We start from the raw sequence: 16,686 nt of genomic DNA on the forward strand, positions 1-16,686 counted from the left end.
TATGTTTGAAGGTGACCCTGCTTTGAGTGTGTATGGTTAAACGAGAGCTCCAGAGATGCATTCCAACCTAAACTATTCTCTGATTCTGTGTAATCAGTGACTTGTTAAACCCCTGAGGGGGCTTATTCCTGTACCAGAGTACAGAGTCAGTCTGAATTATAAGAATAAACCCAAAGCTATGCAGAAACACAGGGTAAGTGACTCAACCAAGTCATACAGGAAATCAGTGGCAGAGAAGACACTCTCCGGACTCTTAGGAAAATACTCTTCCGTAGGTGGAAAAAGAAGAGCATTAAAACACAGTTTCCGAGCAGGGCTACATCAGCCCTGGCTAAGAGGTGTTTTTAGCTTCGTCTTCAGTGCCTGTCAGCGGGAACAGCACGGAGCAGCACTACACAGAGGAGAAAAGGTGGAGCCAAACTCCCTCTAATCCAGGAGGTCATGGGCAGGATAAACCGTCAAGTCCAAGGCACTGATTAAGAGCCACAAACAATATCTGAGACTTCTCCAGCCTCTGGAAATGACACGGATAAACCCACTGCCCTTCCACCTGTGCAGCTGGCGCCAGCCTCTTCGGTTTACTTTTGCATCCAGTGTGCGCTGGTGAGTGGAGCTGGAGGAGAGACGTCCCAAGGTCCCACCCCCAGCTGTACTCTGCCCTCCCCTGCCTTCCTCTGCTCTCTCTGTCCCAGTGCCTGCGCTCCCTCCTTGGAGCCCCGTTTGACACTGCGCCCGCCGCAGGCTCCTGGATGAGCAGTGATCCCCGCAGGGGTGGCGTGGCCCCCCATCCTTCCCGAAGTCTGACGCCTCCTCCGGAGCCCCACGCTGGACCATGCAGTGCATCCGAAGGCAGCCCAAGCGCACCGTGTCCCAGGAAGACATGCTACTGGAGCAGAGCCGTAGAGTGGCCGTGCTGAATGGCATCAGGCTGGGTAAGGGACAGGTTGGGCAGATCCTCAGCTGGCACACGCTGGCAGTCAAGTCGTTTCTGTCTCTTTTTCCCTGCACAGAGGCAGTGCTCCACCCTAAAGGCAACGCCAGGGTTATTTTTTAAATCCCAAGGTTTCGTTTCCTTTGCTTTATGCCTGTAGCCACATGCCAGATGTGTAAACCGCGTCGTTGGAGGTATTAAAGAATGTGGGAGCTCTTTGGCAAAGGGTCAGTTCCCAAATCCCCAGCTGGGCTTTCTGAACTGCTCCTGGTTGAGGGTGTTTAGGGAGGGCAGTGTCCTTTTACTGCCTGATTTTTGTAGTGTGTAGGGGTGTGTTGCCAGTTGCTGTAAGAGTCCAGGGAACCACTCAGAGTTTGTATTCACCAGATGAAAGAGGAAATTCAGGGAGTTTCATAACTTCTGTGCCTGGCTGTGAACTCATTGCTGGTTCATGCTCTCTGGAGACACAGCCCAAGTGGATGTGAGTCCCTTGATTTCTGTGGCTACAGAGAGCGGATGGAAATGGAAAATAGCCATTTACCCATCCAAGTTCTTTAGATTTTATCAGAAAGGCTTTATGCCCTTTTAAATCAGCAACCTTGAGTTCTGCCTGGACTGTAACCAGGTGGGAGAGGGAGAGCAGGCAGGAGGAGGCTTGTTTTATAGCAGCTGTAATTAAGTTCTATCTGATCAGCAGATTCGTGAGCGAGCAATGCAGCAATATGGATTATCACTGTCATCCTAACTATCTCCTTAGTGAACTCAAAGCCTGGCTTCTACTGTGACAGCTATTGTTTTATTGTCCTTCCTGCTTGCTGTAAACCTGAGACAGATAAGCCAAAGGTTAACATTTTTGATGTCTCAGTGTCTAAAGCTTCCTAGTGCAGTATATTAACATCATGGTTATTGCAGTGCTGTGTGTGCTTGAGGCTCTTCTACTTTGGTCAGACATGATTTTCACTCTGAACATCACTGCATGGTGAATATCTTCTGTTTAGGATGTGCGTGATTGATGTTTGGTGAGGAGGGGAGCCTGACCCTTGGAAGGCATTCTGGAATTTTGCATGGCAACTGTGTATTCGGTATTTTACAGAGGATGCTAAGTAAGATGCAGTCCTGCCACATGTTTCAGGCAGGATTTGGACATCTATTTCAGTGTGGCGATTGTGCTTCTTGTGCCTGATGTTGTTATGTAGTTGGAAATCAATATCCTTGCCCTGCTGCACAGTGTTTTTTAACTTCTGAATGGTGTGTCTGTACAATGACTCTGGTTGCTTTCATGCAAGTTTCTACTGCAGTGAGATGGAGGTCTGGACTGCAAACCTCCTCAGTTTCAGGCTTTGAGCAACCTGGTCCAGTGGAAGGTGTCCCTGCCCATGGCAGAGAGTTTGGAACTAGAAGACATTTAAGGTTCCTTCCAACCCAAACTATTTCATTATACTCTATGGGGGTGTTAGGCAGAAGTCCTCAGGAGCTGGTTCAGGCATAAAACCTGAAATGAGGTTTCTGCTGAGAAAAAGTGTTTTTTTTTCTGAAAAGCAGTTCAAATGAGCAAACAAGAGTAATGTCCCACTGACACATTATGTGTGTGTTTGCAGTTCCTGTATCATCAGATCAGAGCGTCTTATGCTCCATCTCTGGCCTAGCAAAATGCTGTTGTAGGTAGGAATAGAGAATCTAAGTGACTCACCCAAGGTCATCTAGTCTGTGACAGTGCTTGGCTGGGCATAGGAGGCAGAGCCCAAAACACTGGCCCTCTTTCCTGGCCAGTTTAGTTGTGTGAGCTTGAACTGCTGCTATACAGACCCAGGGCAGGCCTGACACAGGATGTGCCCACCTGGTTAAGGGGATGTCCCTCCTTCCTCTTGAGTGGTTCAGTCAGGATTGGGGTCACCATTGACAGAAGTCAGCTCTCGGTGAGTGCTCTCTATCTGAAAGTCCCCTCGTGTCAAAGGGATGTCAAAGCTGTTAGACATTCATGATTAGCCCCCTTGTCCTTTCCTGGCCAAACCTGCTGTCTCCTAGAGGGAAGCTTGTCCCCTCCCTGGCTTTTCTCACTGCCCCTGACTCACCCTACCATCTTTTAGCTTTGCCATGTCTTCACCATGCACTGTCCTTCTTCATTCTTCCCTCCTGCTCTTGCAAAGTGCAGTGCCCTCATTTGCTGGTCATTTAACCTTTCCTGGTCCTCAGGTGCGGCAGCCAGGACTGCTCCCGCCCCATAGTTAGATCCTTGGGTGAGGAAGGGGCATTTTGACTCACACTAATACACTGACTGGGCTGTGCTGGTGAGCAGGATGAAGAGCTCTGAGCTCCAGCTTGTGTCTGAACTCTGTGGTTCAAGCTTGGAAGAGAGGAATCTGCCCTTGGCCCTGCCTGTGCCCATCTAGATTTGTCTGTTATATTGGTGTATCTCTTTGGGATGTCCAGGCAGCAGGACATGTTACGCATGCTGCATGTGGCCTCTGTGTAACAAAACTTGTCCCAGTTAACAGAGATTTTTCATTATACTCTTAGGGACATAGGCATCCAAAGGAATTGGTGATTTTCCTACTTTGCTCGTCATGTCACCCTAGAATGATGTCATCTTCCTTGTCTCATAATGATGCTTTGTGTGGCTGGGATCTGAAGAAAAAGATGGAATGAGGCTGGGAGCCAGAAAAGAAATGTAGGTGAAGGAAGGGAGAAGGAAGAAGTTAGTTTCCTCTCCAGGAACCTTGAGGAGTGCCACAGGGATGTTAGTGAGGCTGGAGTCTATGGTATCTTCTCTGCACTTGGAAGAGCTTTGCCTTGGAGCGGAAGCCAACTCAGCACAACTCAGGAGACCAAGAACCTGTGAAGCTGTTGTGGTGTCTGTCCTTCCTCCGGATGGTCTGGCCTCTTGTCAACCACTGGGGATGCTGTCCCAGGCCCCATAGCCAGGATCAACCTTTCACCCTTCTGTGCTTTGCAGGAGACAGCATTTCTTCTTCTTTCTATGAGGTTTTTCCTGAGGTTTCCAGAGGAGGAAGCATTCAAATTCTCCTCTTGGGAACCTCCAGACCAGACACGAGCTGAGAGGCCCAGGGGATGCTGTACCATGGGAAGACACTTAATTAATGAGATAGCTGATTTAATGTAGATGAAGAAGAGAGGCCAGAGCCGCCTTTGCAGGGCACTTTCAGCTCTGGATGCTTTGGCCAGACTCAGCTCAAGGTAGGCTCCTTTGCATCTGCAAAAACAACCTTCAGTTTCCTATATGAATAGTCAGGATTCTGGGAATTTGGCCATTTGGATCTCATGCTGAGTTTTACTTTTCAAGCAGGTCCAAAGTGATGTTTGGTAGTTTATTGCCTTGATCTGTTTAAAAAACAATTCAGAGCATCTTTGTCTTCCAGAAAAGAACCAACCCAGTGTCACAGGGGAATGCCCCACTGCAATAGGGATGTTATTGCATAAATCACTGAAGTTGGATTTCTACTTTGTGAGACCCCATGTTATGTGTACGTAGCATTGGGAAATTTCACATGATGTGGCAGGTGGCTGCTAGTGATCAGGTGGTTACCTGCGTTGTCAAGAGAAGGTTAGAAAAAATCCCACTGAGATGGGATATACATGATCAGCACTACAGAATTAAATGCTGTTTCACCAGCTCTGAACCAGCCTTTCATGCAATGTCAGAGAGATGCAAGGTGCCTATTACAGAAAGCCCAGGAAGTGTTTCTCATGTTTCATGCTCTCACCCTCCCCAGTCCGCATGCTCCAGATCTGTAATTAATGGTTGGTTTGAGGGACAGATTTCCCAAGATATTTAGGTATGTGGAAGTCATGTACTGCTGAGACATTCAAAACCATGTAGAATGCCAAATCTGTGTTTTCAGTGTCTTAGTGGGTGCCTGTTGCCTCTTTAGATGTCTTAAGTGCTGAATCTAGGCTAAGCTGTGAAATCTGAAGTTCCTGGAAACAGAAGGTCTGGTTGTTTTTACTTGGTATTGTGGTGGCTTAGTAGCCTAAGGAAGATAAAGATCCTTTCAGATGGTTGAGCAATGAGGAGATCATGGTTGCTACCTTACTGGTGCCTTATTGATGTGTTGCTGCCTGTCACCAAGCTTATCTGTCCTAGGCTTCAGGACACTGATCTGCAGAATTCCCATGTGGATAGGAAGGCAATGCTTGCCAGAGAATGAGTGATATCTTTGTGTATTCCTGTTTCCACAAAGGAAATTTATTGCAGAATAGATTTGAAATCACTTGAAAGTTCCTGACAGCACTCCAATTACAAGTTATACAACTTTCCTTCCTCTGTTTTTACTGGGTTTTTTTTGGTTTTGTTGTAGTTTTTGGATCCTAACAGTAGACTATATTTGCTGGGAAGAAGATAGTTTATGTTTGTAAACTACCTGAGAACTACCATACAGAAGTCTTTGGACTCAATCTAAGAAATGTGCAAGGCTTCAGCCTCTTTTGTGAGCATGAAGTGTAGCATGGAGGGTTTCTGTGTCTCTGTGCTCTGCTGTCCTCCCCAGACATGGCTGCCCTGCAGTGGTCTATGTCTGTGATGATTGTCCTGTAAAAGGGAAGACTCTACAAACATAATTGGGCTGTCTCTTATTTCCACTACTGTTTCTCTGCAGGCTTGAAAGATGACAAGGATCTGAAGTTCCTCCTGAGAGGCAGCCAGCTGCTAAAAGTGAAGTCAAGCTCTTGGAGGAAGGAGCGGTTTTATAAGCTCCAGGAGGACTGCAAGACCATATGGCAGGAATCAAAGAAGATGCTGAGATCTCCAGAGTCACAGATCTGTAAGTAGTTTGCTTCTTCATAGGCACTTTGACAGTGGTAATTGGGGTGAACCAAGGGTGAACCTTGGGGTGAACCAGGACAATTAGGTGTGGTGTGGAGTTAGGGCTTGAAGCAGTGAGACCAGACCCTTCATCCCTCTTGTTACACGCAAACTGAGTGATGCTGTCAGCTCTGGAGACAGCTGTGAGGAATCTGCCATGTCAGGAATGGCCACATTTCCCAAGCTCATGAGCTACTACTTAAAAGGTTGTGGGGTGGGCTGTGCTGGTCTCAGCAGCCCTGCCTGGCTTGTTTCCTCCCCATTACAAGAGTTCAGGTTACTCAGGTGCCCGAGCTCTAATGCTCAGTGTGAGACATGTCGTGAGCTTGTGCAGTGTGGTATGTGCACTTGGGCTGTTGCTCTGGGTTCTGCCAGGACACTTTCCTGCCTGCACCCCCTGGGAAAACTGGTATTTAAACCTCCCAAGGGAACTGCAGAGATGTGGGTATCCAAGGACTGGCAGGGAAAGAAAGCCTATTCTCATCCTTATCTTGGAAACCAGAATCTGCCCTTTTGTAAAAAGTCCAGATACGATAGTCACCATTATATGGTGCAGGAAAAACAATTCTGTGCCAGCGTCACCCAGCTTGGGGCCATAACTGGGACCAGGAGCCCAATTGTGCAGTCAAAATGGGATCAGGCAGGGGGTCTGTCTGTTTATATCTGTTTTTTCTTCTCATTTGATATTTTTCTGACATATTTCCTGACATTTTTCTCTTATATTTCACTTATCATCACAGTCTTGTAAATTCAGGAGTTAAATTAATGACATGGAATATATTTTATGGTGTGCTGAAATATGGAACATGCTGCCAAGTGTTTACACGATTTTTTGCACAATTTTTTTACACAATCACAATTAACTCAATGAAGGGTGGGTCTTCCAAATTACCCCCTCCCACAAGCAGTGATAAGATTTTCAGTAGGAGGAATAAAGTGACAGGGTGAAACATGTTTGGTTTGTAATTGTGGCAACCATATTCTTCTCATATGATCTTTGCACCTCATTTAATCTCTTTGTGAATCCTTCCCCACACATTTCCTTTCTTCTCCTCTAGCTAACTATAAAAGGCTTTGAATCCTAAACTCCTAGAATGATTTGGGTTGGAAGGGACCTTAGAGATCGTCTAGTTCCAATCCCCCTGCCACGGGCAGGGACAACTTCCACTAGACCAGGTTGCTCAGAGCCCCATCCAGCCTGGCCTGGAACACTGCCAGGGATCAGGCAGCCACAGCTTCTCTGGGCAACCTGTTACAGTGTCTTGCCACCCTTGAATAAAGAATTTCTTCCTAACATCTAACCTAAATCTCTCCTTTTTTAGTTTAAAACTGTTGCCCCTTGTCCTATCACTATCTGCCTGTGTAAAAGATCCCTCTCCCTCTTTTTTTATAAGCCCCTTTAGATACTGGAAGGCTGCAATGAGGTCTCCTTGGAGCCTTTGGCTTGTGAGCTGTCCCTTACTGAGTGTTTGGATGCCCAGCATGGCAAGGTTCTGAGCTCAGCTGAGTTCTTTAGGTCCCAGTGCAGTTAGCTATAGTAACAGCAAACCCAGAGACCTCAGTGAATGTGCTCCCTGGGAACACCTGCTCTGCTGAGTGTTGTCCCATTTAAAACCAAAGTCCTTTCCCAGATAATATCTTGCTATAAAGCAAATAAGGACATGAGTTAAGAAGAATGGCTTTCAGAGCTTCCTTTCCTGTGCTCTGAGCCAGCAGTTTCCATATTATGGGCTCTAAGAGCACCTACAACAACAGTCTTGACTCCATCTGGTCAAGAGATGAGAGAATGAGAAGGGGATCCTTGTGCTGTGGCTCCAGGGACCTTGATGTCTGCTTGGAGAAGCCCTGGTTGAACCCATTGCCTCCATGGCTAGGGCAGTGGCATGGAGAGTGAGTGCAGCTCTGACTACTTTATATACTGAACTGCAGTAAGAGCGAGATCAAATCCTTTGAGCTGGGTGTTGGGCACGGGCTGGGAGTGTGTCTATGTGGGTGTGGATTTACAGCACTTGAGATACACTTTGGTAACTGGGCACAACCAGTGTTGCCACACTTACGGAGACAGAGGCAGTGCTTCTGTGGGAGGGAGAGCCTGCTGTACCCTGGGAGTGTCCTCTGTGCAACATGAAGATGGAGTAATGCTGCATGGTGGATCACACACGTGCATGCTCCATAGCACTCCATGCATGCACCAGTCCCAAGCCATAACCCCAGGGATGTCCATTTTCATAGAATCCTAAAATAGTTTGGGTTGTAAGGCACCTTAAAAATCATCTAGTTCCAACCCCCCTGCCATAGGCAGGGACACATTTCACTAGACCAGGTTGCTCCAAGCCCCGTCCAACCTGGCCTTGAACACTTCAGGAATAGGATAGCCACAGCTTCTCTGGGCAACCTGTGTCTCACCACCCTCACAGTAAAGAATTTCTTCCTTATGGCTCATGTAAACCTGCCCTCTTTCATTTAAAGCCATTCCTACATGTCCTGTCACTCCATGCACTTGTCAGAACTCCCTCTCCATCTCTCTTGGAGCTCCTTTAGGTACTGGAAGGTGCTTTAAGGTCTCCCTGGAGCCTTTTCTTCTCCAGGCTGAACAATCCCAACTCTCTCAGCCTGTCTCCATAGCAGAGATGCTCCAGCCCTCAGAGCATCTTCATAGCTTCCTCGGGACTTGTTCCAACAGATCCACATCCTCTTTATGTTGGGGAACCCCAGAGCTGGATGCAGTAGTCCAGGTGGTGTATCACAAGAGAGTAGTAGAGATGCAAAGTCACTTCCCTCAACCTGCTGGTCACACTTCTTGCCTTTCTCATTTATTGTCTCTCTGAGACCTTCCATCCCCAAGTTTTCAGAGTGATTGCTGGGTTTGAGTTTCATTCTTGAGCTTTTAATCTCACGAGGCTGCTTTGGGTTCATGTATAGAGAGGATTACCCCTGGTTTGTGTTGTCTCCTCTGTCAGGCTCCATCACCACAGTTGCCTTCTCATTTGGTCCAGTGTGTGAAGGCAGTCATGTCAGAGTAAAAATATGGGGTCATGATTTGAGACCCAAAATCAGAGACTTCGTGGTGAGTCTCTCCAGAGGGTCACCATTCCTTGTTAACAGACAGCAACTTTGCTGTCTAGTACAAACCTTTCTAAAGCCACAGATAAGATCCCTTTTTAGGATGGAAAAAGAATGAGCAGAATGGAAACTGGGAGGTTTTAGCAGCAGGTCTAATCTTGTCTGCAGCTCTGCTGACAGCAAGCAGATGGATGCACCTCAGAGGAGCAAAGTCTGGGTAGGGTAAGGGTTATGCTTTTGTTTGGATAGTTTCCTGTTATTCCTATGGCTGTTCTTATGATCATGTGGAAAAGCTATTTGTAAACCATTGTGTGGTGGAGTCCAGTAGATAAAACTGGAGACTGCCAGGGTTAGACAGGAGAATCTCAGATGCTTGAAGTTCAAAAAACCCAATATATCAGGGTTGTCCCAGGCACAGATGTTGCTCAGATCAGATACACAGGGTGCAACCACTACCTTCCTCTGTTGTCTTGATTTTAAACAACTGGAAATTTAGATTGGATGTTGTCTTCATAGCTGCATTACACACAGGGGTTTTTTTTGGGATAGGCTGGCATTTCAAAATGATTTCTGCTCAGGTATAACAATCCATTTCTTCCTGATTATCCATGATTTTTCAGTATGTTCCATCTAGGCCCAAGGGAACAGGTTTTTTTTCCCCAAAACTCTTGCAGCATCTTAAATCAGTTTTCCAGCAAGCATGTCCTTCCCTGTGTGTACTCTGTGATTGCCTTCAGCACAAACATAGGAATGCTGGGCCTGAAGGGCTGCACAAAAGCACCTTTAGAAATCTATTTTTCACCATAGCTCACTCCATCCTGTGTCTGAGCTGCATACCAGGTCCATAAACACACTGCAGCTCTCTTTTATCTTAAATGCTCTGTAGGGCCATGGGCAGGGTCGGTGGTCCTTTGGCCCATGAGGCTTTTACACATGGGACAGCTTTCTCCTGGGCTACAGAAACAGGATTAAAGTGGCAAGATTAACAGTTTTGGAGTAAAGTTTTGGGAGTTGGTAAACAGTTCAATGAGAGCCAGTTCACTCCTGAGCATCACTATGGTGAGGGGGAGGAGAGCCAAAGGAGGCCGAGGGACTTGGCTGCAAGTGCAGCAGCCAGTCAGCAGCACTATCTTGTTTAGCTATGGCCAAATATCAGGTCTCATCTAGGTGAAAAAAGAGCAAAAAGGCATTTGCTTCTTTCAGTGAAATTGATTTTTTGAGAGTATTTCCTTAAACCAGATGTAATCCCTAGTGTGAGCTCACTTAAGCCAGGCTCAATCCCTTTAAAAACTCTCTGAACTTGGGGATTTGTAGGGACGGTCAAAAACTTTCCAGTGAAACATCTTTTTGAGCGTTTGGTGGAGAAACAGAATACTCAAAGCCAAGAGGGAAAAGACTGAATGAGTCATTTAGATTTAGGGGTGCTACAGTGGGTCCCCAGGGATAGTTCTTTGGTACCTCCTGCACTCTGTCTCTGCTGGAGGCTCAGGGAGATGATGTTTCCCATGACAGCTGTGAACGAGCTTCACACACTGAACCAGGGATGACTCACTGGGGCTGTGTTGTTGAGTCACGAGCAGTGCAGTCAAGAAACAACTTCAGGAGTTTTAGCTAAAATATTTCCATTTCTGGCCAAAAGCTTTACGTAAAAACTGCTATTGTTGGATTATTTTTTTTCTGTATTTTGATTAAAATAATCAGTTTTGGGAGCAGTTTACAGAGGTGAGCTAAATTCAGTTGTACCACTGAGTGTTGCAAGTGATGGCTATTATTGTTTAAAGTCATGAAATTGATATTTTGCTCTAATGATTTATTATTCTCACTATTAAAAATGAACAGAATTTGTTCCAGTTCCTCTGACTACTGGCCCAATTATAGGCTGTTTTTGCATGGTTTAAACATAATACACAAAAGCTTTATGTTTATAGCTTACTGCTAGTGTTCAGCAGAACACCTTTTCCTTCATTTTTGGCTTGCTGTGACATTTAGGAATGCCCTTCAAATACCATGCAATGAACATACCAGAGCACTTCTGAGCAAGAATGACTGACTGTCTCCATTGAATTGATACCCTGAACTTGCTTGCAGAGGAGCAGGAAGGACGTGATATTGCTGTGTACTTGCTTAAGTCAAGAAACAAAAGCTTAAAATTGTTCCTGATAAGTGTCTAAAGTCAACAAAAACTCTCAGCAACCTGTATACACACAGCAGGTAGTTGGCTGCACTGGCAGCTTCCTTCTGCAGTTCCTTTCAAAATCATTACTTTGTGGTCGGGCATGTATTTATCCCTGGAAAAATATTTGCTGATGTGAATGTGTTATGCAAGGTGTCCATCAGCTGTGAAAACAAAACTGTCTGTCTGTGGGTCTCATTAGTTTTTATCAAAATCACTCAACCCATAAAACACGTCATTTCAACTGCAGTGCTGCCTGTTTCTTCGATTGAATTTTGAATCAGGCCACCGCATGCGTCGCTGGGACAGTTTTCATCACAGGCAGTACGCTGACAAATATTGACCTTATTCTCCATAGCATATGTTAAAGGCAAAGACAGAAGTGTTGACAGCCTTAGATCCAAATTTAGCAGCGCTGTGATGGCAGGAGAAGTAGGAACTAGTTGCCGAAATAGTTTGCAGGGCCCTGGTTGTGATTTGTGGAAGGAATGTAAATAGGGATCACTTTATTTACATCAGTGCCCCAGGCTGTGATGGGTAGACAGAAAGATTGGGTAAAGACCTTATATTAAAAGGTATTTCCAAACAACCTGTAAAATTGAATGTGCATTATATCACTGCTTGTCGGCAGGTGACACGCGCCAGCAATGAGGGCAGACTGCTGTGCTGCAGATCTCAAGTTAAAACAACCTGCTGAGCACGTCAGAGAGGGGGAGTGGAGAAGAGAATGGATGAGGAATCAGCAGCTGGGACCTGCAGTAATTCACACACAGGGAGATGAAAGAGCAATGCGGTCAGGGCTAAGAAGGCACAGCACAGTGGGGCTCATGATAAACCTACCCGTGAATCATTATGTTAAAGCATCCCTCAGGGGTGAGGGTGATGGATAGGCTTTGGTATTCCCAGTCCAGGGAGCTGACAGTTCTCCAGCTCCCACTGATTACAAAGGTCCTGGTCCCAACTGCGTTTGGCTATTAGCATCAGCCACCCATGGTGAAACCAAAATCAGCTAAATGTCTCTTTCTGGGGTGAAACCAAAGCGCAAAGCAGCACGCGGTGCCAGTTTGCCGTGTGTGCTCAGCGTGTTGTGAAATCCATGTAGTCTCACTGCAGCCATCCTGGCAGTCCTGGGGTCAGGTAGCAGCTTTCATCTGTTCCTGACAAGATGCTGAGCCAGCCTGGCTGAGGTGCAGCTGGTGAGGTTCTGACCTTTCTGCAGACATGCAGTATGGTGTGCAAGCTATTAACGGCTGAGCACGTTTCTCATCTGCATTTCCTGACAGTAAACAGAAGTGACTTACTGAGACAATTAGAGTGGGATGGAGTAATTCGATGTGACTGACTGCCACATTGCAGAGATCACTTGTTAATGACAGGGGGGAGGATAAGGAAAGGATCTGAGGATTATTTCCCCCAGAGTGAAAAGCTTCCCCTCTTTTCTGATGAGAACCTCAAGGACAGCTGTTTTGGCAGTGCCCTCAAGTGCTCAGGAGTTTGCAGGAGATGCAGACTCAGTTTCTTATTCTCTCTCTTGACAAATACTCTTGACAATTTCTCTCTGCCTTCATTCTTCCTTTCACAGTATTCTTTAGGGTTACCAGAGAGTTTGCTGTCCATGCTCCCAGCCCATTGTGGACATTTCACCTGAGGAGCAGTGATAGGAGAAGAGATGGAGAGGCCAGTGGCCAGTGCTAATCTCTCAAGCAGCTGCTCTAATCATTAGGCACCTTGTCAGCCTTGTCCTTCTGGCTCTTCAGCACTGATACTTTTGGCTGTCATTGGCTCATGGTGCCATACATAGGACTTGGATGCACTCCTGAAGCCTGAATGCTCTGGGGTTACAGCTTGTGGGGTGATGGGGAGATTGGATTTATGTCCTTCTCCCTACTCTTTCCAGCAAAAAAAAACGCTACCCCCCTTCACATGTATGTAGGGCTGAAATCCTTGCACTGGGGTGTGTTTGAGGGTATCTCATGGAGGGTGGTCAGGCCAGCCCAGGTCCTGCTGGAGGGTGTTGGGGAGCATTTTGTGCAGATGCCACTTGAAGGAAGAAATTAACATCTGAGTCATGAGGAGCTTTTGGGTCAGACAGTGGCACAGGTGAAGTTCTGCACCTCCTCTGCAAGGTTTTGTGGGTCACTGGTTTGGACTTGGGTACTTGCAGACTCAAGTCTCATTACAGACACCAGTGTGAATCACAGCTTTGGTTTTCCTGTGAAGGGTGTTCCTCTTCCTTCTGCGTGAGGAGATGGGCTTGCAAGTGTAACAGCAGGATCCTTGAAAGAGAAATCCAAATCAAAAGAGAGACAGAAAAGATACATGTTGGTTGCTTGAGAATACCATGGCTGTCAAAACTGGCCTCACGCATCCTGCAGACCTGACTCATCCCTGCCTGCTGATGCCATGGGTGAAACAGGAGAAGGGCACGGGGCTGAGAATTAGCAAGGGAGTAGCACAACAGCAGGATCTGGTGATGGAAATTGAAAGGAGGGTTAAAAAGAAAGTTCTCAACATCTCCCTGAGAGTAGTTCAGACAGGAGGAATTTCACTGGCTCCAGGGAACACTGCTGTGTGTCCATGTCAGTGGGGAGCCTTCAGCTGTGGCACTGTTCGAGTAGCATCCACAGCAGCCAGGAAGGCTGACCAAGTTGTAACCTGTGTGACTCGATGTCTAGAGGCCAGGAAGGACACAACCTTCCATGTGTTGTGCGTCATGTTTTGGGCTTTATACAAACCACCTCTTCAGCAGACGTAAACACTCAGGAGAAGGAGATGCAAACTTTCCAGATTCTCTTCTGCTTGTGGTTATCTCTCCACAGGCATGATCAGGAAAGAACAGGGAGGTTGCAGGGATATGTGATTGATGAGCATTTGCTCTAAGTGTTCCTCCTCTGGAAATGTCTCTGTCTGCCAGTTATTTTTGATTTCTCCTTACAGGTAGCTCAGCTGAACACACAGTTAGTTTGGGACTGCTAATGTAGTACACTCACTGTCTGGGAGCAGCTGATAAAGTACTCACTCTGGGTTAAGATTTTCCAGAAAAGAGATAACTTTTGCAGATGGCTTGGGCTGACTCCTTTAACTTCAGCTTTTTTATTGATAGATGAAAACAATACGCATGACCAAGCTATGGAAAGCTATAAAAAGTGTCCTTCCTTACCCTGCTTTTTTAAGTTCTGTGTTGATAGTTTCTCTCATTGTCTCTTACGTGATTACAGTAGACACCAATCTTGCTTTTCACCCTTCCTTGTACCTTTTCTGCATTGAGGAGGTCTGTTACCCCTATCACCCTCTTCTCAGCACGCCCCAAAGAGATCAAGGCAGCCCTGCCAGACACAGGTTTTCAATCTTTCTTTCCTCCCACACAGCTCTCTTTTCCAGTGGGTTCATGAAGCCACGTAATGGTTTCCAAAGAATCCATTCTAAATTTCCAATATTTAACATCAGATTTTCTAGTTTTGGAAACACAAAGTTGTTGCCAACCCAAAGTTTAGGGATTATTGCACAAGCAGACTAACTAGCCATTCTGAAGGGATGATAACTCCTATGAGCCAAGCAGTGGTGAGCAGTTGGCAGGTGATGAGGAATAACAGGATTATCCTTCCACCTGCTCTGCCATAAGCAGAAGAGACCAAGGGTGGAGGAGAATCACCTACTTATGGACACTTCTGCATCTGAGATACTCAGCCTGTGCTTCCTTTCTGGTCAAGGGTCCACTGTAGCCATGGATTAAGGGTATGATTTATCTTAACCTGAAGTTTTTGTTTAAATAGGACAGAACATTTATGTTCCAAAAGCTGCATTTTTCCCCCATTGGCTATAAAAGGAGCCTAACTAAACTTTGCACTCCTTGACTGAACTGAATCTGTCCAAACATTGCAACATGCTTTACATTAAGGATGAAGTTCCACCTGAGGCACAATCGCTATCATTTGCCCAATGTCCTAGTTAAGAGGCCAAATCTCCAGCAAGGCTCTCCATTAGCAGCACAGCTGCAAGGGAGTTGCAGCCCTTTTTTTCAAGGCTGGTTTTAGTACTCAAACCCATAAACTTTCACTCTAAGGTAAATTGGCCAGATAACAGAATTCCTCAGCAGCCCATCCCAAGGCAACCTTTTCCACCCCTCCCTTGAACTGATCAACTATGGGCCTTTATGAAGTGATAATCGAAGACCACACAAAGATAATGGCTCCTAATTGTCAGGGAGGAGTTTTGCCAGCTCCAGGAAGCTCTTCATGGTGTGTTTTTATATAGGAACCAAACCAGCAAAGTGCTGTGGAAGATGTTTGACCAACCCCAACATCTGTTGAGAATTTAAAGCAAATGTTAAGTGTTGGTTTTGGAAAGCCACTGATTTTTCAAACCTGAAATTTTGGATATTTTTTAAATCTTTTTTTTCCCCCCAGCAGCTGAGCATTATCATGACTCCTCTGGGAAAGAAAAGGAAAGTTTTCAGACTCCAATGAGCATCTGATGAATTTTGGATGATCCCAGGACAGACATGCTAAAAACTTGCAGGGTGGAACACTTTTCTGCAGTGTTGACTTTGAATGAACTGGGCACTTTAATGGTGAAATGGATGTTTAAAGACAGGTTTCTCCTATTCAGCTAAAACCTGGGGCTATTTTACACTCACCCTCTGTTTTTCAACAAAGCTTCTTCAAGATAAGCACAAATAACATCGATCTCACACATCTGTGACATAGGAAATATTTTTTACCTGTAATTCACAGTTTGAAGTAGAAAAGTTAAACTTCTTTTTTTTTTCAAATTCTTGTGATTGTATCTATTTTTTTGTGCTTGTTATAGAGTATGGCTGAATATCTCTCAGGTGTGCCCAGGTATTGGTGGATGTTTGCAAAATGTTACTGGTCTGTCTCCAACCCAAGGAAATGTCATGAAAATTTCTTGGCTGACAACTCCAACACTTTGAAAACATTTTTGCCACTTACTGTGTGTAGGTACCATCCCTACTTCAGTGTTAAGTTTCTCATCAATCAAATGTGGTTAAGCAATTTCTGTCCTTTCCTCTCAGTCCTTTCATAGAATCACAGATTGGTTTGCATTGGAAAGGATCTTAAAAACCATCTAGTTCCAACTCTCCTGCCATGAACAGGGACACCTTCCACTTGACCAGGTTGCTCTAAGCCCCATGCACCCGGGCCTTGAATATTTCCAGGGATGGGGCAGCCACAACTGCTCTGGGAACCTGTTCCAGTGCTTTGTAGATGTGTTAAGTGGCCTGTGAAAGACAAAAAGAGGCCATGGGTGCTGCTGGGAGCTTACCTGATTTCAGCCCAGTTTGAAGGCACCTGGATGCTTTCGGGAACAATGTAGAGGTGTCTCTGTTACTTACACTTGTTTAATAGCATAGTCTTATAATACTCTGCTCTTTCTGGATTGGCTTGTGTGTGCATTTTGCAAACTTGGTGCACCCTCAGGACTCATTTCCACCAGCTGAAGGGCAGATAGGAAATGGAGAAGGATGGTCTTGAAAACTGTTTTGCTTTCTTACAGCAAGGAGGATAAACTACCATTGACTGGGGTGAGGATGGAGTATGGGTGACACCAGACTGCTCTGAAGCTTTGGTCTTTGCTTACTTGATTTGTATTAGCGTGTCTAAGAAGAATAGATGGGATTCTACATTTCACCTTCTCACTTTTTTTTGCAACCTAAAGAAGGACTGTTTTGGTCCTTCC

General features: G+C 45.8%; 1 protein-coding gene across 1 annotated transcript in view; it reads left to right on the forward strand.

The window, feature by feature from the left end:
* Positions 1-832: 832 nt before the first annotated feature.
* PLCD1 (phospholipase C, delta 1) overlaps positions 833-16,686 on the forward strand; it is a 44,711-nt gene continuing 28,857 nt past the window's right edge. The window contains exons 1-2 of the mRNA XM_009079609.1: positions 833-932; positions 5,545-5,709. Of these exons, the coding sequence (XP_009077857.1) occupies positions 833-932; positions 5,545-5,709 (265 nt within the window). The remainder of the gene's footprint in view (positions 933-5,544; positions 5,710-16,686) is intronic.

The sequence above is a fragment of the Acanthisitta chloris genome, unplaced genomic scaffold, assembly GCF_000695815.1.
Source record: "Acanthisitta chloris isolate BGI_N310 unplaced genomic scaffold, ASM69581v1 scaffold1548, whole genome shotgun sequence".
Taxonomy (NCBI): domain Eukaryota; kingdom Metazoa; phylum Chordata; class Aves; order Passeriformes; family Acanthisittidae; genus Acanthisitta; species Acanthisitta chloris.